The sequence below is a fragment of the Bactrocera tryoni genome, unplaced genomic scaffold (genome assembly GCF_016617805.1).
Source record: "Bactrocera tryoni isolate S06 unplaced genomic scaffold, CSIRO_BtryS06_freeze2 scaffold_7, whole genome shotgun sequence".
Taxonomy (NCBI): Eukaryota; Metazoa; Arthropoda; class Insecta; order Diptera; family Tephritidae; genus Bactrocera; species Bactrocera tryoni.
The window spans coordinates 2,691,668-2,717,716 of record NW_024396366.1 but is presented as its reverse complement, the minus strand read 5'-3'; the positions used below and the strand labels follow the sequence as shown (position 1 = coordinate 2,717,716).

The 26,049-nt window shown below is 36.6% G+C and overlaps 2 protein-coding genes across 12 annotated transcripts in view; both read left to right on the top strand.

Annotated features, from left to right (window-relative positions):
* The window catches only part of LOC120781698 (glucose-6-phosphate 1-epimerase), a 223,682-nt gene that overhangs the window by 160,681 nt on the left and 36,952 nt on the right, over positions 1–26,049 (top strand). For all 11 annotated transcript variants that reach the window (XM_040113919.1, XM_040113922.1, XM_040113921.1 and 8 more), the window contains 2 exons: positions 5,275–5,455; positions 9,474–9,630. In XM_040113919.1, coding sequence (XP_039969853.1) covers positions 5,275–5,455; positions 9,474–9,630 — 338 coding nt within the window. The remainder of the gene's footprint in view (positions 1–5,274; positions 5,456–9,473; positions 9,631–26,049) is intronic.
* LOC120781701 lies at positions 15,275–15,975 on the top strand. The gene is made up of 3 exons (XM_040113926.1): positions 15,275–15,489; positions 15,549–15,679; positions 15,782–15,975. Exons 1-3 carry the CDS (start codon positions 15,275–15,277, stop codon positions 15,838–15,840), a joined length of 405 nt encoding a protein of 134 aa, XP_039969860.1. The 3' UTR covers positions 15,841–15,975.

Sequence of the window (26,049 nt, the reverse complement as noted above, 5' to 3'; positions counted from 1 at the left end):
ATGCTTAATCGGAATATTTCATTTCTGATTGTTTATATTTTCGTGGCTTTTTTCAATTGTAAAGGCTAAGCCTTAGCTGTGGCTTTGGTGCTTTTGAAGTTGGAGCTGCCATCGTTGTTACTGATGTAACTCCTCCTTCCCTTGATTGAAAATTCTCCCGAATTATTATTCTAAGTATTGAGAATTTTTTGTATATGTGGACAATAGCACTCACAGTGATAATTATTATCAATAATATGATTACAAAAGTTATAATGATTGACGTTGAGTGAATATTTTTATCGAATTTTAATTCTTTGATATTTTTGATGTTGTCTATTTCATTCAAGACTATTTCGTCTAATGATAAAATTAATTTTGTATTATTGTACATAAATGTGGGTAACTAAATGAAGCTATTTTTAAATGTTTTATCATAATTGGAAAAAATTACATTATTTATTTCTATTTTACAATTACTAAAAATTATTAAATTATTAGGGGAAACTTTAGTATACCATCCCACGATTTCAGAGTTAAAAGTGGTATGGTTGGATAGTGCTGATGCTCCAGATTAAGAATATATATAATTATTGCCGCCGCAAACTTATAGTTTTCGAGATATTTGCATTTAAAGTTGAAAATTTTGCAAATTTAATTTTGCAATTTCTCGACTTATGGTTAGTTTTTCTTCCATATTATGCCCTTTTTATACACTTACAATTCACTACAATATTTCTACATATTTATTTTTTATTAATATTTTAGATATTTGCTTAAAATAAGCATTTTATATTTTACATACATATTACTACACGCACAATAACAATAAATGTTCCGTGTTGTCATTGGTTTCGCAAAATGTACTTCTTCTTCTGACTTTAGGAAATCTTTAACATTTATTGAGTTGAACTCGTTATCAGTAATTATTTTCTATAATTGTGTTACTATTTCTGTCTTCTAATTGTATGGCTGTTGCATGTTTTGAAAACTTATCCATGAATGTGATAAAACTATGTTTCTTTATAGTGTAAACATCTATATGTAAAATTTCATTTACATCAAATGGTGTTTCTGTGATATTAAATTTTGCTTCAATAGGGTTCCTACTATATTTTGATCTGTTGCAAATATCACTATTATTTATATATTTCTTTACGAAAATTTTGAGGTTTTTGTAGTAAATTGATTTGACACTTTCATAATTTTCTGTTATTCCTGCTTGTCCTGTTTCATTAATATGATATTTAGCAATTTGTTTGAATAATTCATCTTCACTGCTAACATCTTTCGCGTTAAGGCTACATTTATAAAATTTTACTTCAGTGTTAAATAACTCTACTAACTTGGATTGAACCTGTTTGTATAAATTATCGGGAAGTTCGGTATATATTCCTACCCTTTTCGACTTTATATGTTGCCTAAACAAATCAGCCATATAATTAGTCTCAATATCATTTGAATTTATATATATTTTGATTTTACCGTTCTCTACTTTCGTGTCTTGCGTTTTATTATTTGTAATTATAATTTGAGTTGCAAATCTGTTAAATACTGTATTGAGTGGTGTAAAGTTTTGATGGGTACTGTTATCTTCTTCAACGTTTTCGGCGTTTAATATGTAGCCTGATTGACTATTTATTCGGTTCATAAAATCGGCTACTTTATTTTCCTTACCCTTTATGTAGTTAATATGTATATTATATTCGCCAAGTTTCAAGAGCCACCTTTGTAGTCTTGGGTTAATATCTTTTCCTTTCGTCTTTGTGTGCAACCAAACAAGTGGTTGATGGGGTGTTAGGAGTTCAAATGGTTTGCCATATAAATATTGTCGGAAATAGTTGACTGACCAGACGATAGCAAGCAATTCTTTTTCGATTGCAGCATAATGTTTTTCGTGATCGTTTAAGATTCTACTAGCGTAAGCGATGGGGTGATTTTCTTGAGAAAGGACTGCTCCTATTGCATTATCACTAGCATCTGTTGTTAGTTAAAAATTTTTAGACCAGTCTGGGTATTTCAAAATCGGAGGGTTAATGAGCATTTTTTTAAATTTTTCAAATGCATCTATATATTGAGTATCTTTTATATTAATTGTGGTGTTTTTCTTTAGGTACTTTGTAAGTCCGTGGGCTACTTTAGCATAATCCTTTATGAATTTCCTATAGTAGCCTGTTATATCTAGGAATGATTTTATTTCTTTTTGAGTGTGGGGAAGCTTTAGCTTCTGAATGGCTTCAACTTTTGTTGAATTAGGTTTAATTCCTTCTGTGGTCAAAGTGTGACCAAGATATTGAGTTTCTTTGCAAAAAAAATTGCATTTGTCTATTTGGATTTTAAGATTGAACTCCCTTAATTTTGCAAAAATTTGGTTTTATGCTGTTCATATGCTCTTCTATGGAAGTGCTAAAAATGAGTATATCATCGAGATATACAACGCATATTTTGTTAATATATTCCTAAGTACCGATTTAATCAAACGTTGGAAAGTGGAAGGGGAATTCTTCAATCCAAATAGCATACGGATGAATTCGTAATGCCCGAAGGGGGTAGAAAAGGCAGTTTTCTTTTGATCGTTTTCATCCATTAATACTTGAAATCCCTTCGCCAAGTCAATTGTTGAAAAGTAATTTGCTTTTCCTAATTTGTCTAATATATTCTCTATATTAGGAATAGGAAATTTATCTACAACAATACGCCATTTTTGTTTCCCTGAATTATCCAATTTTTTGGGGACTATCTAAATTGGAGAATTGTAAGGGGAAAAGCTTTCTTTAATAATATTTTGCTCCAACATTTCATTCACCTGCCTTTTAATTTCTTCTTCGTGTATCTTTGGGTACCTGTATATTTTAGAATATACAGGTTTATTCGTATTTGTTATTATGTGGTGTTTTATATTATGTGTGTGGGTTAACTTTTCTTCTTCTCTGTAAAACATATTAGAATATTTTCGCAAAATCAAATCTATATATGTATATTTTTCCCTCCTCATTCATATCATCTCTATAGAGCTTTGATACGTTTTCCAAATTTAAGGTTGAGGGTTCTAGTGTAGGGATTTTCGTATACATATGTATATGAATTTAATTTTATTGTTATTAATTTCAAGAAAATCTTCTTCAAGATTAATTTTTTCATTTAATGCTTTTAGTATATTTTGACCAATTACTCCCTTGAAGTTTTTATTTCTGAATGGGGTTGCCTTCCAAGCCATTTTATTCGGGTTATTGAATTCTTGAGGTACTTCTGTTATAATTTCAAAGTCTACTTTTATCTGTCCTGATAGTGTACTATATACTTATGTTAGGTTTTATTAATTTAGTCCTTTTATATTCTTTTAATGAATGATCGTCGATCAGGGTTGTAGAACCGGCATCGATTAAACATTTAATTATATTTTTACCTATTGTTAAATTTGCTATCGGTAAATGTTGTTCTCGCTGGTTAATTGAAAATTTACCTCACCAGTTTCTTCTGTATCAGTATTATTTTCTTGAAGATGAGCGACATTATTTTGGTTTCTTCTTGCGTATATTAGATTTCTATATGCTCCTAAATTTCTTGAAAATTGTTGTTGTGTATGGGGATTATCTTGCCTCGAATTATTGTTTTGGTTTTGAAACCGGTTATTTGTTTGCCTGCCTTGATAATTATTTTGATCTACTGGGTTGCGATTTGGCCTAAAATTATTGCTACTATTTGATTGTGTGTTGCTATTTGTACTAACTCTATTCTGTACCAGACCCCATTCCTCTAAACAATAATATGGTTCTCTAAGATTCCCTATGCTTCTACTATGTATGTATTATGCTCGCTAGATGCACTGGCATGCTGCTCAAAAATGTTTTTAATATTATTGCCCTTCATTATTTTAATGTTTTTTTGTTGTTTTATAGTTTAAAGATGTTTTGTAACGAATACGTCAGAATTCTTCTGCTTGGTTGAATTTTAACAGTATAGTATATATTTTCACTTCTCAACTTTTAGCGTAAGTTTTTTTTTATTTATTTAAATTTTGCGATAAATATATGAATTTTGTGTTTGTAATTAAAGTTTTTTTTCTTCACAGTTATGCAATTTAATTAATTACTTTTAATTTTTAGTTTTTTTTTTATTTTATGTTTTCTTCACCACCGTGTCCAGCGAAAGTAATACTGAATGTTCATCAATAATGATTCAATAAAATTTTGGTTGAATATCCTTGTGGATATCGATAGTAGGTACTTTTTGTTATTTTTCTTCAGAAAAAATAACTCTTCGACTGCGGCAGTTAGATGTGTAGAGCCAAGATTAAATAAAAACACAAAGTTGTTATAATTAACAGCACTCTACTTTATTGGTTCTTCTGAACTGAACTGAAAATGTGAATATCACTACTATTTATAATAACAAAAATTGTTCAAGTTGTTATACTGTAACATTTTGTGTATTTGTTTGTGTACATTATTTGCATATGCAGAATTTACTGGTCAATGCTCGAAAAGTAATATAGTATAAACAATAATAAAGGGAACGACCTTATGTTTATGCTTAATCGGCATATTTCATTTCTGATTGTTTATATTTTCGTGCATTGGTTTTTTTTCAATTGTAAAGGCTAAGCCTTAGCTGTGGTTTTGATGAGGTACGCGATTAAATTCTGTGTGAAACTCGGTAAATCTGCGACAGAGACGTTTGATATGATCAAGCAGGCTTACCCAGATGTTGCTTTAGCAAGAAGTGGTGTGTTTCCGGCCGGGTAGAAGTCGCTGATGAAGGCCGGAAGAATGAGCAAATCCAAAGTGAAAACGATGCTAATTATCTTTTTTGAAGTCAAGGGCATCGTTCACCATGAATTTGTTCCTTACGGACACAATCGATTTATTGAAAACCAAGTTTGGTGAACGTGTTATCTCACGTAATGGTCCAGTCTATTTGCTGTGGGGCTACGTAAAGTCTATGGTCTATGCCAACAAGCCAGCGACGACGGATGAATTTCGTACGCATATCGAACGAAAAGTTGCGGCAGTATTGGCCGATTTATGCTTGAAAACCGACGAAAATTAGGTTCAGCGTCTTTACTTCTGCAAACATGCCCGTGGTGGCCATGCAAGAAATCGAGTTCCATACATAATGGTACGAATGTACTTTCACAGGAATAAAGAATTTTATTGATATCCCAAACCGTTTTTGTTTTATTTAAACAAATTTTTAGCGCTCTTATTGAAAAACCCGTTACTATCGAGTTACGCGATATGACAAGAAAAAGATAAAATTTCGCTTTTCAATAATTTTGATTTTTTATTTGTACAGATTTCGTATCACATATCGCCTGATTTTACGAGAAAAGGAGTTACATTTTCACATTGGAGTATATAACCCGAGCAAGGATTTATCTTTCACTTTCAATATGCTATTGCATACATATCTAAAAGTTCCTGATGTACGCCGTTGTCAAATAACCGGTTTGCATGGTTGCACATTTATTGATAAGGTAAAATATATAAAAAGTTATACTTGTCGAATTTTTTTTTAAGTTAATAGATAGAAGCAAATAAAATATATAAAATTCTTAGAACTGTAGCGTGGATTCTAAAAAAAACGGTTGCCCCTTATAATTATTAAACTCTGAAAGACTTGTTCCACGCGGCATATTTCACTATAAATCCGAAACTATTGATCAGTTTTTTATTTTTCTTTTAAATTCCTTACTTACTTTTAGATTCATGTATACTACTATTTAGTTGTCAAATATAGGCGCTTCTCTGAAGCAGAACAATCAACAAAATCGATAAAAACAAAACGCTACTACGAATCGATTAACCGTAATTAATAACCCGTCTTTGTAATAACAATCTACTATAAAAACTAAAAACTATTTTTTTATGAAACTTTGGTTAGATATATACCACGTTTTTCCAATTCTAAATATATGTTTATACATAATCAAGTTTATCTTCCTTAAAGAAAAAACTTGGTAGCAATATGAAAAATTACATTTTTTAAATGAAAAATTGATAGAATTATTGATTTTTTTTATAGTTTGTCATCGAAATATGATGGGATACACTTAAAATACCGAAGTTCAAAATACTGACAAAAGATAAATATGCAGCTAAATCAAAATACCGACAAATCAAAACACCGACAAATCTTCTTCTTCTTTATTGGCGTAAACACCGCTTACGCGATTATAGCCGAGTTAGCGCCAGTCGTTCCTTCTTTTCGCTACGTGGCGCCAATTGGATATTCCAAGCGAAGCCAGGTCCTTCTCCGCTTGGTCCTTCCCACGGAGTGGAGGTCTTCCTCTTCCTCTGCTTCCCCCGGCGGGTACTGCGTCGAATACTTTCAGAGCTGGAGTATTTTCGTCCATTCGCACAACATGACCTAGCCAGGGTAGCCGCTGTTTTTTAATTCACTGAACTATGTCAATGTCATCTCATCGTTCCATCGAATGCGATATTCGCCGTGGTTAATGCGCAAAGGACCATAAATCTTTCGCAGAACTTTTCTCTCGAAAACTCGCAACATCGACTCATCAGTTGTTGTCATCGTCCAAGCCTCTGGACCATATAGCAGGAAGGGAATTATGAGCGACTTATAGAGTTTGGCTTTTGTTCGCCGAGAGGGGAATTTACTTCTCAATTGCCTACCCAGTCCGAAGTAGCACCTGTTGGCAAGAGTTATCCTGCGTTGGATTTCCGGGCTGACATTGTTGATGGTGTTCACACTGGTTCCTAAATATACGAAACTATCTAAAACTGCAAAGTTATGTTTGATATCAATATCATCGGCATACGTCAGCAGCTGTACTCTCTTATAAAATATTGTATATGCTCGATTAAGTTCTGCAGTTCGAATTATTTTCTCCAGCAGCAGGTTGAAGAAGTCGCACGATAGGGAGTCACCTTGTCTGAAACCTCGTTTGGTATCGAAAGGCTCGAAGAGGTCCTTCCCGAACCTGACGGAGCTTTTGGTGTTGCTCAACGTCAGTTTACACAACCATATTAGTTTGGCGGGGATACCAAATTCAGACATCGCGACATAAAGGCAGCTCCTTTTCGTGCTGTCGAAAGCAGCTTTGAAATCGACGAAGAGTTGGTGTGTGTCGATTCTCCTTTCACGGGTCTTTTCCAAGATTTGGCGCATGGTGAATATCTGGTCGGTTGTTGATTTGCCAGGTCTAAAGCCACCTGGTAAGGTCCAATCAGTTTGTTGACGGTGGGCTTTAATTTTTTTACACAATACGCTCGATAGAACCTTATACGCGATGTTGAGGAGGCTTATCCCACGGTAGTTGGCGCAGATTGTGGGGTCTCCCTTTTTGTGGATTGGGCAGAGCACACATAAATTCCAATCGTTGGGCATGCCATCGTTCGACCATATTTTACAAAGAAGCTGATACATGCTCCTTATCAGTTCTTTGCCGCCGTGTCGGCCCCCGCCGCTTTGTTGTTCTTCAGGCGGGTAATTGCTATTCGAACTTCTTCTTGGTCGGGCAATGCAACGTCTGCTCTATCGTCATCGATTGGGGAATCGGGTTCGCCTTCTCCTGGCGTTGTATTTTCACTGCCATTCCGCAGGCTGGAGAAGTGTTCCCTCCATAATTTAAGTATGCTCTGGGCATCGGTCACTAGATCACCTTTGGGGGTTCTACAAGAGTATGCTCCAGTCTTGAAACCTTCTGTAACCAGCCGCATTTTTTCGTAGAATTTTCGAGCATTACCCCTGTCGGCCAGCTTATCAAGCTCTTCGTACTCACGCATTTCAGCCTCTTTCTTTTTCTTTCTGCAAATGCGCCCCGCATCCCTCTTCAACTCTCGGTATCTATCACATCCCGCACGTGTTGTGGTCGATCGTAACGGTGCGTGGTAGGCAGCCTGTTTTCTCTCCGCTGCTTCACGGCACTTCTCGTCGTACCAGCTATTTTTTTTGCACTTTTCGAAAACCAATGGTTTCGGTCGCAGCTGTACGTAAGGAGTTTGAAATGCCGTCCCACAGTTCCCTTATACCGAGTTGTTGCCGAGTGCTCTCAGAGAGCAGGAGTGCAAGCCGAGTAGAGAATCGTTCGGCTGTCTGTTGTGATTGCAGTTTCTCGACGTCGAACCTTCCTTGTGTTTGTTGGCGTAAGTTTTTTGCTGCACAGAGGCGGGTGCGAATCTTGGCTGCAACAAGATAGTGGTCCGAGTCGATGTTAGGACCTCGGAGCGCACGCACATCTAAAACACTGGAGACGTGTCTTCCGTCTATCACAACATGATCCATCCGGTTGGTGGTTTTTCGATCCGGAGACAGCCAGGTGGCTTGATGAATCTTCTAATGCTGGAATCTAGTACTACAGATAACCATATTTCGGGCCCCGGCGAAGTCGATCAGCCTCAACCCATTTGGGGATGTTTCCTCGTGGAGGCTGAATTTACCAACCGTCTTGCCAAAGATACCTTCTTTGCCCACCCTAGCGTTAACGTCGCCAAGCACGATTTTTATATCGCGCTCATAGGTGTGCTCCAAGCGCTCATAGAAGGCATTTTTGGTCACATCGTCCTTCTCTTCCGTCGGGGCGTGGGCGCAAATCAGCGATATGTTGAAGAACCTCGCTTTGATGCGGATTGTGGCTAGATATTCATTCACCGGAGTGAATGATAGTTCTCGGCGACGGAGTCTCTCTCCAACCACGAATTTCATGCCAAACTTCCGCTACTTTATATGGCCACTTTAGTAAATGCCACAAGGACCTACTCGTCGCTGTCCTTGTCCCGTCCATCGCATTTCTTGGACGGCGGTGATGTCAGCCTTTATTTTCACGAGAACATCAACCAGCTGGGCAGCGGCACCTTCCCAATTAAGGGGCCGGACATTCCAGGTGCATGCCCTGATATCGTAGTCCTTACTTCGTTTGCCACAACCCTATGTAGGGGATGTTTCGCCTTCTCACTTTGGCTCGCCTTCGAACGGATGTTCTCAGGCTACCCAGAGAATACTTGGCCAGAGACCGGAAGTCGTGAGCTACTTGGGCGATGTGTAAAAGAATCGTTTCTGGCCACTCCCAAGTGAATGGAGATCAGAGAACTTTCCTCATTTTCTTGAACTTCTACACATGACTCCATCCTCCGACAAATCAGTACATCAAAAATGCCATCGTGTGTGAAATATTTTATCTTATCTGCCCTTATTTCTGAGAATTCTACTGACTAAGGGTTATGATCCTGAGAGTGTTCGTGGCCGGAGGCTGAAGGCCGCAGGGCCTCGAGCGAACAACGCCACCTTTTCCTGATTTTTCGGTATTGTGATTTATCGGTGCTTTGATTTGTCGGTATTTTGATTTGTTAGTGTTTTAATTTGTTGGGGTTTTGATTTGTCGGTGTTTTGATTTGTCTGTGTTTTCATTTCTCGGTGGTTTGACTGTGGGGTTTCTAAATTTCAAAATTTTGATTTTCGGCATTACGTTACACACCCAAATATGATAGTTTGTAGATAGTAAACTTTTCTTCTCTAATTATTTATAATTCCAGACTCGTGACGGTGCTATATACCAAGAAGGACGTGAAATAGTGACCATTGGCGAATGGACGGATCGAGTTTACCAACACACTCCACAAGAACATGTCATAACGAACGTTGTATCCGGAAGAAAAATGCGATTACAAAAATACAATTTTCCTGACACAGGTAATTTTAAATATTATAGTTGGATAATGTGGCCGTTTGTAGTTTAGGGATAGTGAATCAGACAACAATTTTTTTCGGCTTCCGTAAACTTAATTGTGTATTTACTACGACCGTGGGGAGTACTCACGCAATGATGGTGTTATTCTATCCCTTATAACAGAACTTGTTTTTTTTTTCTTTTGACTTCTATTGTTCTATATCACAGGGTCTTGACTGAAAATGTTATGTCTTTTGTCGGATCTGACAACCCCTTTAGTTATTGCCAAATAATAAGTCAAATATATTGGCATTTAAGTTGACAATACAAGTATGATGTTGCGAATGTATGAGCTTTTCAACCGCTTTTATGATGATGACAAAAATCTAGGAGAAGAATGGAAGAAATTAGAAAATCTACTTTTTTCGGTGAATGTATTTTGAGAAGAATGGAAAAAAGTAGAAAATTCCACAAATGTATTTTGCAAAAATAAGATTTCATATTTTATGTGCTTCAATCTTTACTAATATTTTTAATGTTAAAGTACGATTGTTCGCTACGCTTTCTCGCCTGAAAACAATTATTTGGAAGATATGATTGTTTGCCGAAAAAATTTTCATTATATTTCTACAAATCAAATAAAATTGAATTTTTCTACCAGACTAACTTAATCTAAGCTAATTTTGTAACACCGAATAATTCTTTAAATCGAAAGATTTTTTTTTACCTCTAATAAAAACATCGGCGCAGCTCTTATTTCCTATCAGCAACACAATGTTGTGATGCTTTGTCGTCTCGTTAGTTTTTCGACACATTGACTCTTTGCCATGAAAACAAAAGCATGTCAACGAAAATCCGGGAAGATGTGGGCGGCACTTGTTATTTGAAAAATTTTTTTTTTTTAATTTTTGTAAGGTTTACATTTTATACTTAAGCTAAAAAGTAACCTTATTCTACCTGTCCCATATATTATAATTCTTAGGAATTGTAGCTTTAGCGGCTCGTGGCGGATGTTACTTCCTGTTGACAAATATTAGCGTCAGCATATTACTTATGTTAACTCAAATATTAGCGTCAGCTATAATTGTATTAGCGTCAGTTATAATTTTTATACTCTCGCAACAAAGTTGCTAAGGAGAGTATTATAGTTTTGTTCACATAACGGTTGTTTGTAAGTCCTAAAACTAAAAGAGTCAGATATAGGGTTATATATACCAAAGTGATCAGGGTGACGAGTAGAGTTGAAATCCGGATGTCTGTCTGTACGTCCGTCCGTGCAAGCTGTAACATGAGTAAAAATTGAGATATCATGATGAAACTTTGTGCACGTATTCCTTGGCTCCATAAGAAGGTTAAGTTCGAAGACGGGCAAAATCGGCCCACTGCCACGCCCACAAAATGGCGAAAACCGAAAACCTATAAAGTGTCATAACTAAACCATAAATAAAGATATTAAAGTGAAATTTGGCACAAAAGATCGCATTAGGAAGGGGCATATTTGGACGTAATTTTTTTGGAAAAGTGGGCGTGGCCCCGCCCCCTACTAAGTTTTTTGTGCATATCTCGGAAACTACTATAGCTATGTCAACCAAACTCTATAGAGTCGTTTCCTTCAGGCATTTCCATATACAGTTCAAAAATGGAAGAAATCGGATAATAACCACGCCCACCAAAGGTTATGTTGAAAATCACTAACAGTGCGTTAACCGACTAACAAAAAACGTCAGAAACACTAAATTTTACGGAAGAAATGGCAGAAGGAAGCTGCCGTCGCCCACTTATGGACCAAAAACCATACCTCAGAAACTACTCAATGAAATTCGGTATATAACATTTTCTTAACACCCTGATGACATGTACGAAATATGGGTGAAATAGGTTCACAACCACGCCTTCTTCTAATATAACGCTATTTTGAATTCCATCTGATGCCTTCTCTGTATAATATATAAATTAGGAAATGAAAATACAATTCAATACTCAAAGTACGCAAATTGATCTAATCTAATTAATTTTACAGCAAAATAACAAAATATGTAAATGACGGATAATGAAATCTCGATTATCACTTTATCATGCGAGATTATTCTTATCGTACCGTTATATTGGTTTAGTAATATAATGCCAGGTGATACATTTTCTACCGATAGTATGTGTTGATTATTTATTAAAATACATTCTGCCGGTTTGCTCTTTAGTAGACGTGAGACACAGGTAGTGTTTCTTATGTCTATAATATTCTTATTACTACATATTTTTATATTATTTTATTCGTTACATTTGCACTTAATGCTCAATATTTATTATTCTTACACACTATTACATTTTCATATGGAATCTTATTTATATTCCTAATAATGGTATTCCAATAATGTATGTATAACAACATAGTTTCATTTGATGTAAGTTTATCATTTGCTAATTCGAGTTATTCTTCGATATTATTCAATGTAAAATTATTTTTTCTAAACGTATATTTTAATAAATTTAATTTCTTATTTGACAAAATATAAGAATTAACTATGCCGGCTTTTGCCGAATGTATTGCATATTATATATTTATTATCTCTTCTTTTATTATATTTAATTTATATTTGATTTCAATAGGAAGACTACTTCATTTGTTTGTAGTACTTCTATAAAAATTTTGTTTGATATTGCAGAAATATTATTAATTCTGTCGAAAATGACTTTATTAATTGTTATTTATTCGATATTTTCAATTATGTTATTAATTTGATTTTTTAGTGTTACAAGGTCGTCAGGGTCAGAATTTCCCGCGACTCATTTCCAGACTGTTCCTATTTCGTTTATTGATTTCCTAAATCTTTTTGGTTTTAGTCTATTTAAATAGGTCTGTGTCAGTTTTAGTTCATTAAAGAGTATAGGAAGGAGTGGAATCTCTTCTCTAATTTTTGTTTTAATCGTATTACTTAAATCGTTTAGTGCTTTCTGATATTCCCCTATGTCCACTTTGTGTATCAATCGAAATGTTCCTGTTTGAATTTTAACTGGTCCTGTACGGAATTCGTATAGTCTATTATTTTAAAGGCAGCGTACACCAAATGTACGAAAAATCTGTAGAATTAAAATAAAGAAAGATATGCTAGGTTTTGATGTTACTTTGGTGTACTGTTCGTCCTTTTTCTGTGATTACGATACTAGATTTGCCTTCTTTTACAATTTCCTTTCTATATCTTGCTGTTAATTTTGATAATGTTTTTTTTTTTTTTGTGTGTGAGGGGGTGGAAAATGCCTTCCGCATCATCGGTGCTATCGTCACAGCAGCGGTATGTACCACTTACAGGTCACTAAAAACCCCCCCTCTAAGGAACCGCCGCCCACCCTGGGACCGCATTTGCATTACTTCAGGGTGGAGATTTACGTCTGCGCACCTGCGTCCAGGTCCCGCTTTTTGCTGCGAAGCAAGATTGCTGCGAAATTCTTGATAATCTCCCAGTTTGCTTCACTCTCCAACATGACGCTGATTAAATTGTCCGCGTTTATTGGGCCAACCATCTAATCTAAGTATCCTACTACTTCTGCGGAACGCGGTCCCGTATTCCTCGTCTTGAGCATCTTTGTTTTGTTGTTCTTTATGTTGTCTTATGTCCTTATGGGAGCTTGTGTTCAAGGCCAGGTTCAGGCACGAATCAGGAGCTCGTCTCAAAGAAACCTGTACGCCCACAAAAATTTTGGCAACGTGCATTGAACGTACTTGAAGACCTGCCAGTGTTTTAACGAGACGGAGGTGAGAGCAGTAATAGCAATATTGGTTTCCAGTATTCCATAATCAGAACCTTACTGGCCTCGATTCTGATGGGCGCTTGTCCAGGGTTTTCGCCGTCGTCTGTGCACTTTTGGTGCTGCTCACTGTATGGTTCCCTCGTCGCTTTGTTGCCTCCTTCTCGTGGGTAGGTTCTCCCTCGGTGCAACCCCAGTGGGGGTTGTGGACGCTTATTTAAAGGCGGCATCTTCTCGCCTCTTCGCTGGAGGTTTATTGGGCGTATTAGGCGTTTTGAGCCAAGCCCTCCTCTCCTGCAGCTCTTGGTCGGGGGCTGCGTACTATCCGCCAGCTGTGACCCCGGTAGTAGCCTGAGCTCACCCTTACCAATTTTGAGAATGTTCGTTTATTTATTTTAACACATATTATTTCTCCTGAGGCGTAGGTTTTTTATTAGATTTCTAGTTTTGTTGTGAGTTTCTAAGTCCTTCATCTGTTGTTTTCTCAATGTCTCTCAAGTTTTCATATTGATGTTGGTCTATTGAAACGCGTCTTCCAAAAAAAGTTTCTATTGGTCTTTTCCCGGTTGTAGAGTGTATTGAGTAATTATATTTGTAGGTGCAACGATTTATGTAAAATTTTTTGAAATTTGGGTTTGATTCTATTAATCTAACTTGGGCAGATTTCGAAAATTTGTCTACTGCGGTAAGTACAAGATTTTTCTCTGTACTGTATATAAGTATGTATGTATATGAACTATTTCACCAGTATTTTGTGGAATGGGGGTTTCAAGTAAATATGGTTTATTACGATGACGATCGTATTTATTTTCTTTACAGATTTTGCATTGTTTAATTATAGCTTCTATTTTTGCTTTCATTTTTGGAAAATAACATAAAAGTTTATGTTCTTTTAATATTGCTTTGTTTTGAATGTCCTCAACTTTCGTTTGAGGATATCGAATTTTATAATTAGAAAAGTGAATTGCGTATTATTGTTGAATTATTCCCATTATTTCTTCGGAAGTAAATATGCCATTTATCACCGAAGAGTTTAAGTAACGTTTAAAAAGTGAAATTAGGTTTTCTGAGGAAAATGTTTATTTAATTATTACATGTCTATGGTATGTAGGGAATGACATTTTAAATTAGTAACTATCTTCGTTCCCTAAAGAGATCCAAAGTTGGTTTTTGAAAACATTTATGGGTACTTCTACAGTAGGAATTAGGTTGTGCTTGTGTGTCTTGAATGAGTATCTGCTACTATGTTGGCTTTACCAGGTGAAGAATTGTGAGTCGTTTTGCTAATTTTACGTAATATTTTATGAAACGTCTATAGTATCCTGAAAGTCCTAAAATGATCTAAGGTCTATAAGTGTTTTGGGGTATGGAAAATCTACAATAGTTTTTACTTTATATGGGTTTGTGGAAATACCAGCAGAAGAAATTATGAATCCTAAAAATTTTACTTGATTCGCATTTGTCTGCTTGTGCTATCATATTAGCTTTACGGAGTGTATCATAAATTTTGTCAATATGCTCTGAATGAGATTTTTCGTCTTTGCTAAATATTATTATGTCATCTATATAGACATAACATATTTTTCCTATATATTGTCTCAGAATGTCGTCTAATACCATGTTCAGACCGACACTTAATCACACGATTTCGGCTATTGAGTGGTCTATTCCACTAACCTTACAAATTTATCAAGATTTCGCCATACAAAAATGACAGTTCAAAATCACTTCATCAAAGTGATTTGAAACTGATTCACGCTAAATATCTCTGTGCGACTCTGATTTTGCGCCATCTGTTGGTCACATTTGTTTAATCGCAGCTGATTTTCACACTATAGACTGTCAAAATTTAAAACTAACAGACAAAAAAAAAAAACAAAAAACTGCCGTTTATTACAAACAAAAGAACAAAATAAAAACAAAATGGAAAAATCTAAAAAAAAGAAGAGAGTTGTGTGGAGTGAGGCTGCCGAGACCGACTTATTAGAGATATGGCAACAAAAAATGCCAGAGCTGCGATCTATGAGAAAAAACAATCACATATATGACGAAATGTTTTGTGCAATGATGCTGGCTGGACACGATTATACGTCCACGGAAATAAAGATAAAATTGCACAATTTCACTAACAAATACAGGTAAGTAATAAATTATAAAGTAAACATATAATATTAAATATATTTTTTTTTATTTTTAGACAAGAAAAGCAGAAAATTGGCCCTTCGGGTGGCTCCCCTAGTCGGTGGAAATATTATGAGGCGGTACACCAAGCAGTAGGCGGCTTTAAAAGTTTTTGTTCCGCCGAACTTGTGGAGGATAGCATTGTGGGTAAGTTTAAAGCGCATTGGAGTAGATTCCAATATACGTATTAAAATGAAAAACGTTTATGGAATGTTTCTTTACGCTTTTATTTGTTTCTTCTATTTTCAGTTGACATGAAGGAGAGTCGCCGCGCCCAAGCCAGGCGATGGTCCTTCTACGTCGCGTAGTTGCGCTCGGCCATCGTCAAGCGATGCTGTAAGGAAGAAAAAATCAGCAATAACAATAATAAAAGCGTCTTTCTCTCCTAGAAACATACATTAATGATTCAAAGGAAGTGAAGGACGCTTTCATTGACTTCCTTCGTCCCCAAAAATAGATTTAAAATTTTTCTTTTAAGTTTTAGTTTTAAGATATACATATACATATAAATAAATGAATACGAAAATGGAAAATGAATATGAAAATATATATGTATATAATATATAAAACATAGAAATATCTGTTTTTTTGTACTGGAATTAAATTATGAGATATTTAAGTATGGATCGGTTGCTGGTAGAGATTTAATAATATTTCAAAGTTGAATGCAATAACTCACCGAAATACCGAACGAACTCTTGTCTTATTTCCTCTGCTCTTGGGTTTACATTTCCACAAATGAAAGAGACGTTTTCTGGCAACTGCCGAGATTCGTTTTCGATTTGTTGTGCTGCAATCCACTTTTCATTAATTTCATCATTTTCCTCATTTAAAAAGTTGTGCAAAACGCAGCACGCTGTGATGACAATTCTCGTGTTGGCCATGTGGTTATCCAAGCCTTTCCCAACCCGTCAAAACCTTCCCTTTAAAAAATCCAAAGTCTTCTCTACCGCTCTTCGGCATTTCGAGAGTACATAGTTGAATTTTTTTTTATTCAAAGTTTGGTTCACACAAAATGGGTACGGTTTCATCAAATGTTCATCAATTTTGAACGCAGAGTCGCCCAACAAAACGACTGGAACATTAACTGACGATATTTGTCTACTCAATATAGTAGATTGTGCCAACTCGCTTTTTAAAGATAAACCCTCAAATATTGAAGAGTCATTACAACGACCTGGACTACCAACGTTGATGTATATAAAGCGACATCTATAACATTGTAATGGGGTTTCGTCCATAGCTGAGGTATGCTCAGCCGTTCCAGGGTCTGCCTTGGGACCCACGAACCCTTAGCAAAAAATATTTACTTTTTGTAATAGATGTATCCACACCCCTTATGTGAACAGCCAGACCAGCTTATATTTATATGGCGAATCAGGTGGAATCGATTGGATTTGGTGTGCCAGGCCTGTCGAAGTCGGCACGGTAATTACGGTAAGGTGGTGGTCCTTCTATATTCTGGTGAGGAGTAGTCACTCCCAGACACAGTGTTGACTGTACGGTACAGTGCAGTATTCTATGGATCCCCTGCGAAGGAGAAATTATAAAAATATTAATATGTCAACCGAACGCGTTGGCCTACGGTTAGCCACTCCTCGAGAACTATTCCTTTTCTCTTGTCTGTACTTACGTGCGAGTCGCCTGTTAATCGCGTTAGTTTGGTAACGATGCACTATGGTGTGCAAGCAGTGGTACTGACGCCGTTCGAGGCAGCGCAGCTGTGACTGATATATTAACGGTGCACTAGTATGCAGTCTGCGGTAGTGACGCTGTTCGAGGCAGCGCAGCTGTGACTGATATATTAACGGTTCACTGGTGTGCAGGCTGCGGTAGTGACGCTGCTCGAGGCAGCGCAGCTGTGGTATCGCAAACCAACTGAGACTACGGTCGAGCCATTGCGCGCACTGATTTCACACCGATTGGTGTGCTACCTTTTCAACGCAATGTCTACAAAAACTAACTACTTCACTTACCACTGCATATTGCTGCTTGCTGCTGTATGACCGTCCTGGCTGGCGAGTTGGAAGAAATGATCGAATTTGGTGTGAAGTGCTTGCTTATATAGAAGCATAGCGCAACTTTGGTCAGCGTAGTGAGGTAAATTGTGTGCGTAGCTTTGGTCGATGCAGTGAGGTGAAGATATTTCTAGTATGGTGGAAAGCACTATGTTGAGGTATGGTAAGGATAAATGATGTACAGTGTTGGAGTAAATTATTGTAAGGTGGTAAAAGCCACTTTACAACATTAAAGAAATACACTAGGTCTTTAAACGAGCTTCATGAAAAAACTTACTTTGCATCTACTAAAGACAAAATAACTGTGGAATACTAGCCTTTGTAATTGTAGTAGTCAACCGCATCTCCTGCAGCTGGGCGAACTTCTATATGACAACCATCTAAAACTTAAAAATATATAAAAGCTCCATTGTAAAAAATTTAACTTATTACCTATAGCTCCTAACACTTGAGGGAAACCCAATGACTCAAAACCATTTAAATACTCGCGCAATTGAACTTCGTTCATTGGAAATTTCTTCAAATACAAAGGCCACAAACATCGTCAGACTTCATGACAGAAATCATTTAGAATGGAGCAGACAGTGCTTTTACGAATTCCGAACATATTTCCAATTCTGCAGAAGAGCCAAGAGCATATAAAGCAATAGCAATGCGTTTTTATAATTGAATTGCTTGCCGGTAGTTAGTGTTTGTCTTCTCCAAGCCTTTAAACATAATGCACAAATTAATGAAGAATGCGCATCATTCGAAAGTTGTTTTTAAAAAATGCATCTGAATTCACCTGGCAATCGACTTCCCAAAACATTTGGCCACGAGTCTGAATTATATACACATTATAAGTAAACGAAGTTATAGTAACAATATTTATACATATACTTGCTTTTATCCAAATAGCCCTTGTTGAATTTGCTCCACATAGACCATCCATTTTTAGTATTACCTGATTATGGAGCAAACGTTTCATTGCTAGGCGGTTAAAATCAAACAATCCCCAAATTATTTCCATTGAGCGGGGATAATTTAGAAAAAAAAACACAATTTTTATAACAAGGTACGACATTACAATACTTTCCGTTAATCAATACTTTGCTGTTTATGGCTGATTGTCAAAAACATCTGATTTATAAATCTCTAACGGCAGTAAGAACAGGGTTGGGATATGAAGGGCTTAAATGTAATCTAATCCCTTCAAATTTTCGATCGGAACATGGTAATGTACGTTCGAATATGGATGGGGCGTTCTTCAGTTCAAAAGGTAGTCTTGTGAACTCGTTCTTTCCGTTGTTCACTGAGAAGGCTGTTTTCTCCACGTCAGATTCCCTAAGAGGAATTTGATGGAAACTGCTTTTTAAGTCGATTACTGAAAAAATTCGGGTTTCTTCTAATTGTGATAATACTTTATTTATCGCCGGTATTGAATATCTGTCAGCAGTTGTAGCTGTAATCAGCAACTATTCTGAAATTTTTGTTCGCCTGATGCATCGTCTTTTTTAGGTACAACCCATATAGGTGAGTTGTATGGTGATCTTGATTTTCTAATAATACCGTCCTCTAATAGTTTATTTATTTGTTTTTATACTTCTTGGTTTAAACTGACAGAATATAGGTATGATTTTGAGTATACAGGTGTTTAAATTTGTTCTAATTTCCGCTATTACTGTTGTTGTGTACATTAGTTTTTCATTAGGTTCTGAAAATAGACTTCGATGTTTTTGAACAAGTTGTTTAATTTCGTTTTTTTCTGAAGTGTTCATACAAGGTGCGTTCCAAAGTAAACAGGACTTTTTCAATCTAGCTCCCCCTGGTGGCGCCATCTATATGTCGACTGGTGTATTAGAATCTGCTATCTTTATCGATTGACCAGTGAGAGTGAGTGAGTTTCATGACATTTCATCGATTGGAAGTGAATTTATCAATAAATAAATAAATTTTATTGCGTTTTAAGTGTCAGTATGTTTGTAGCGGTTCAATTGATGAAACAAGTTTATGGCGAGGATTCCCTATCCCGTAGCAGAGTGCACGAGTGGTTTCAACGTTTTCTAAGTGGTCGTAAGGACATAAATGACGATCAACATGTGGGCCATTCAAAATCCGTGATCACCGGAAATTCCATCGAAACTGTCCGTGAATTCATCAAACATGGATTCCCATGAAAGGAAAGCGTTATGCAGATGTAGAGGCCATTGAAAAGGCTTGCACCGGCATTCAGGCGGCCATACCGGCCAACGAGCCAAAACACTCGTTCGACATGCATGACATGCATACTAAGGACAACAGTATGTATTATGCTGATAATTCCTTTAAACTATCACTTCCAAAAATTGCGTGAAAAGTTGTAAGAGTAGGTAGCAAAAAAAATTTCAATTTGCATTCTTCAATATTAAAAAGATTTAAAAAAGTGTGATGGCTAATGTGTATTTTCCCACCGATTGAATTTGCGTAAAAAGGGTTGTTCTTTGGGATTTGGAACAAAATTTGATTGTATATAGATAGTTTTTATTGAAACTTGTATCAACTAGAATTTTTAAAATTTCTCCACTCTTCGTTTTTCAGTTAAAATAAGGTAACGAAGAGCTGTTTAATCTTAAAAATGGACATCTGTCAGGTCTGTTCGTTTTCGTCGGTTTCTGTTGTATCGGAAAAGTCGTAGTTGTATTCGTTGTTTTGGGAATCATTGTTGTATAGGTTATTTTGTTCACTGTAAGGTTCAAAGTTTGAATTTACGTGAAAGTTTCTTTGAACTTTTGGTTGCAGTTCATTTTTGTTTGAAAAATTGGATGGCCGTTTGACAGTGAATTTGGGATTTGGTCTATTGGCGTAAGTAATAGCATTTGTTCTTAAGCTAACGTCTACATCCATTGGTTGAGGTGGTTCTGGTGGCCTTGAAAGAGGATTATTTGGTGATTGATTAAATGGATTTTGGTTATGGTAACCATGTTGCTGATTTACTGGATATTGGAGATAGCGTTGTTGGCTGTAAGAATTATATATTTGAGTTGATTTTGGTACAAAAGCTAATTCGGGATGAAATTTGGTTTGAGGAAATTAATGGTTAAAAGTTGGAAGAAATTTCTGTTGTTTGTATTGTTGTCTAGGATATTGATGTTGGTAATTACTATGGTCATGCTGATTGTTAGCGTGTTTTGATCTGAATGTTTGATTTTCTAATTTCAGGCAAAGGTGAAGAGCTTCTGGTAGGCTTTTTGGTTCTCTGATGCCGAGAAGCCTAGAAAGGTCACCCGAAAGTCCTCTGACAAACGTGTCAAGGGCTTTAGCACGGTAGTTTTCCGTAAGAAGATGTATTGCTTCCTCTCCTACTTCCATACAACCAATTTTGTTGAGGATTAATGATGTGTGGTGCGAATACACTTTTTGGTAAAATTCGTTAATCGTTAGTCTTCCCTGTAAAAGACAAGTCATTTGATACTCTTAAGTACCAATGTCTCTTTTGTCTGCGTAATGGGTAGTTAAACACCGAGATATTACTTTCCAATCTAAAGGTGTATTATACGACTCTAGTGCTATGTCTGCTTTCCCTATAATTTTATTTCGAATTACATTTAATATACCAAAATATCTTTGTGTGTTGAGGGTTCATATATCCTCAGAATCCGCTCGACACTTTTCTTCCAGGAAGTAAATTCCGAAACGTTCCCCGAAGATTCCCGTAGTGATCGCACTACGTCGGGAATTTTGCCCATTTCGTTTATGTTGTCCCTATATCTATCGTCTATTGTTTGGTCAGTAATATTCTGGTTCATGCCATTATTTAGAATACTTTTTATTATGGCTTGTCCGTCCGTCTGTAATATCTGAGCTACAACGTTTTTAACTAAATGTGCCAATTCTGGCGAAATTTGGTATTATCTAGCACTGGTGGCCTTATCAAATTATTTGGACATATTTTTTATTTAGATTTTGGTTTATTTTCTTTAGAATATTTGTTTTTTCCTTTTGTTTTTTACAGGAAAGTCGCAGAGTTATTTTACTGTTATAAGAACCGGAGGGTCCCCCGTTAGGTGGTGAATTGCGGCCCTTTTGAAAATTAAAAGTTATTGGCTCTACAAGCCTTTTTTTATTTAGCTTTGTAGTTTATGATTCTCTGGAGGGTCCATTTAGTGGCGAATCGCAGCTTTTATATTATTATTTATTATTGGCTGTCCAAGCCGGTTAATATGTGTACTAAAAAAGGATGAGGTCATGTGTAGAAGTTCACGCAAGTGAGGAAAGTTCTCTGATCGCCATTCACTTGGGAGTGGCCAGAAACGATTCTTTTACTCATGGCTCAAGCAGCTCACGACTTCTGGTCTTTGACCAAGTATCCTCTGGGTAACCTAAGAACATCCGTTCGAAGGCGAGCTAAAGTGAGAGGACGAAACATCCCCTTGTTGGGTTGTGCGCTGGGTTTGGGACCCGCCATGTAAAAAACACTACCAATGAAAAGAAGCAACAAGCCACAGATGAGTGACCCTCCTTTTGATGACGACCATGGCAAACGAAATAAGGCCAACGAATTGAGGGAATGTGCGTAGAATGTCCGGTCCTTAATTGGAAAGGTGCCGCTGCCCAGCTGGTTGTTGTCCTCGTTAGAGTGAAGGCTGACATCACCGCCGTCCAAGAAATGCGATGGACGGGACAAGGACTGAGACGAGTAGGTCCTTGTGGCATTTACTAGAGTCGCCATATAAAGGAGCGCAAGTTTGGCATGAGATTCGTGGTGGGGGAGAGACTCCGTCGCCGGGAACTATCATTCACCCCGGTGAATGAATATCTAGCCACAATCCGCATCAAAGCGAGGTTTTTTAACATATCGCTGATTTTCGCCCACGCCCCGACGGAAGAGAAGGACGATGTGACTAAAGATGCCTTCTATGAGCGCTTGGAGCACACCTATGAGCGCTGCCCCCGCCACGATGTCAAAATCGTGCTTGGCGCCTTTAACGACAGAGTAGGCAAATTAGGTATCTTAGGCACTACGGTCGGTAAATTCAGCCTCCACGAGGAAACATCCCCAAATGGGTTGAGGCTGATCGACTTCGCAGGGGCCCGAAATATGGTTATCTGTAGTACTAGATTCCAACATCAAGCCACCTGGCTGTCTCTGGATCGAAAAACCACCAACCGGATCGATCATGTTGTGATAAACGGAAGACACGTCTCCAGTGTTTTAGATGTGCGTGCGCTCCGAGGTCCTAACATCGACTCGGACCACTATATTGTTGCAGCCAAGATTCGCACCCGCCTCTGTGCATGCAGGTTAGACGTCGAGACAGCCGAACGATTTTCCACTCGACTTGCACTCCTGCTCTCTGAGAGCACTCGTTAACAACTCTGAAACCATTGGTTTTCGTAAAATGCAAAATAACAGCTGGTACGACGAGGAGTGCGTGTTGCAGCGGAGAGAAAACAGGCTATCTGCCTCGCAACGTTACGATCGACTACAACACGTGCAGGATGGGATAAATAGCGAGAGTTGAAGAGGAAAGCGAGACACATTTGCAGACAGAAAACGAAAGAGGCCGAAATGCGTGAGTATGAAGAGCTTGATAAGCTGGCCGACAGAGGTAATGCTCGAAAATTCTACGAAAAGATGCAGCGGCTAACTGAAGGTTTCAAGACCGAAAAGGTGCCAAAGGTGATCTAGTAACCGATGCCCAGAGCATACTTAAATTATGGAGGGAACACTTCTCCAGCCTGCTGAATGGCAGTGAACGCACAACGTCAGGAGAAGGCGAACCTGATTCCTCAATCGATGACGATGGAGCAGACGTTCCATTGCCCGACCATAAAGAAATTCGAATAGCAATTACCCCTCTGAAGAACAACAAAAAGACCGAGGGGGGTTGCACTCCGGGAGTGCAGGCAGAAGTGAAAACTTTAACTTATGGCGCGTTGGGCACGACGTGAGAAATTGTATATAAAAATCAAGTTTATCAAAGAAATGTGGGCACTTTTGGAATAGACATGAAGTATAATAATATAGAAACTATATTCGAAGGAAGTGGTTTTATTTGAATGAGTAAATATTAGTAAATAGTAAGTACAAAATTTATCAATTCTCATCCAAAATTTCAACAACTCTTACATCATCATTATCAGCATTTTCATCATTATTATCAGGATTTTCATCAGATTCTAAAACTGAAACAATAGGTCTATGGTAACTAAAGAATTAAATGAACAATTTTGATTTAAATATATTTATATATCTTGAGATTGCTAAGATTGCGATCATTGGACATCGTTAAATCAAATTCTTCATATAAAAATTAAATTAATGATTGATTTTTGACATCTGCAAAGTTTATGTTGAAATCTCCACTCAAAATCATAGGATAATGATCAAATCTTCTATTAATTTTCATCATAAATAGTGCGGAAGCACCTTTTGAAAAAATTAATAAATTTGAATACAAGAACTCTCGTATTGCTTGTAAAGACTGTTTTGGTGAAATATAAACGGCAGCCATCATTATTGTTTGTCCATTAGAATGGCATTGGGAAATACATATATCCCCAATATTCGAAACATTAGTGCTAAACATATTGGTACGGATATATCTCGCATGCACTTCCATATGATTTGTAGAAAATGTGACCATAGTATCATCGGACCAATGATAAATAGCCACCCCAGCTGCTGGGCGATTGTTTCTTTTGAAACTTGCTGTAAAGTTGAAATTTGGAATGTCAATGGTTTCTTCGTTACTCACATGAGTTTTTGATAATATTAACACACTCATTTTCTCAACAAGAGCATCAACTGATAGGTCATGTACATGTCGTCGTAAGCTTTGACAATTGAATGAAAAAATAGATAACCCTTTTTTTGTAGAAATGAAATCAATAAATGTTTTAGTAACAGTTTGTAAGTTATTGTCATGTAATCGATTCAGTTCGATGGATAAATCATCTCGATGAGTTGTAGATCTCTTTTGGTTTTTGCTTGTGTTTGAATCATCTGTCGGTAAGTTTTCTACTCTGCCATGATGAAATTTCCAGCTCGCTCCTGTATCTTATTTAGTAAGTAAGAACAAACCTTCTATATTAGTTACTCTTGATAAGGCTACGTAAACTAATTCTCTTGAGTGAGAACGACTGTATTCATAAACAATAGCATCTAAAGTACCTCCCTGAGGCTTGTGAATCGTCATAGCCAAAGCCGAAACTAGTGGAAAATGTTTTCTTTTCGTCACTATAGTTTTGTTCTTGTTCAGTGATATTGATGATGTTTGAACAGAAATTGGCACAGCATCTCTGTCGATTCCTAAGCGTTCAATGTCATTTCTTGCCTTAGTTTTGCGCTTTTGACCAGCAGATTTTGGAAACTTTAACCAAATTCTTGTAATTTCACCATTTTCATTTGATTCAATATGAATTAATGTACCTACAGTGCCATAAGATAAACCATCAGCTACATCAATATTTGTAGTTATCATATAAGGCCGGTTGGGAACTAGAATTAATTCGTATGGCCGGTCTCGTCCGGTTTCATTTTGTGTAACTTTTGTCTAATATAAGCTTCTTGGTCGGCATTATGACGGCCAACGAAAACATCCGATGCCAATGAAATAATTTTATTTTGGTAACTTTCAAAATTGTATTGTTGTATTGTATTTGCAAACATAAGTCTTGTTCCTTCCGGACATACAGATTGCGCATATTCTTTAGTAACAAATCTAGATTCAATCACGTTCAATTCTTCTTGTGTTAAAATAGTTCCATCTCCTATTTCCGTTAAAATCGAAGAAAATAGTCTATCTTGTCGCATTACTTTCTTGAGTTGAAATTGTTTAAATTTTCGCCAAGGTGTTTCGCCTGAAATTCTATTTGTAGTTTGCTTGAAGATTTGCGTAGCTTTTACAGGGGGCAATTGACGCAAATCTCCGATAAGAATTACATCCAATCCACCAAAATCTTTTTGAAGCAAGCCAGTTATTTGCCTAAGACATGCGTCAATTTGCTGTAATAATTCTGCAGAAACCATGCTTACTTCGTCAATGATAACAACATTAACATACCTACTGAAATAGAGCTCTGTATTGTTGAGCTTTTTCAACGTTGAGGGGCATTAACCTTGACAGTGTTATACTTAAGGGGCTACACCAGTGTGACAATTTCAAAAAAAAAATTTTTTTTTTTGCTTTTTCGATAGTTTATACATTCAAAAATATTCTATGAAATCGGCAAGGTCGTATCTTGAATAGTTTTTGAATGGCAGCTTTCTAAACAGCGACCGCTCAGAAGTGCAAACATATATAAGTGAAACTTTAAACGCGTTTTTCTCGAAACGACATTTTTCAAAATTGCTGACATCATAACTCAACGAGAAATTGACCGATCGACTTGAAATTAAAACTGGGTATAGTTGAATACATTTGATATACAATAGACTACGATCTTTTTGATTGGTTGAAAATTGTCAATTTAGCAGCATTTAGCATTAATTTTTGGTATTTTTCAAAGATCGTAGTTCATTGTATAGAAAATATATTT

What these genes read in the sequence shown, in the direction of transcription:
- LOC120781701 (XM_040113926.1), top strand. Translation starts at nt 15,275, where the DNA reads ATGGAAAAATCTAAAAAAAAGAAGAGAGTTGTGTGGAGTGAGGCTGCC. An exon ending in AATTTCACTAACAAATACAG is followed by an intron (nt 15,490 to 15,548) that starts GTAAGTAATAAA and finishes TTTTATTTTTAG; the next exon opens with ACAAGAAAAGCAGAAAATTG. An exon ending in TGTGGAGGATAGCATTGTGG is followed by an intron (nt 15,680 to 15,781) that starts GTAAGTTTAAAG and finishes TTCTATTTTCAG; the next exon opens with TTGACATGAAGGAGAGTCGC.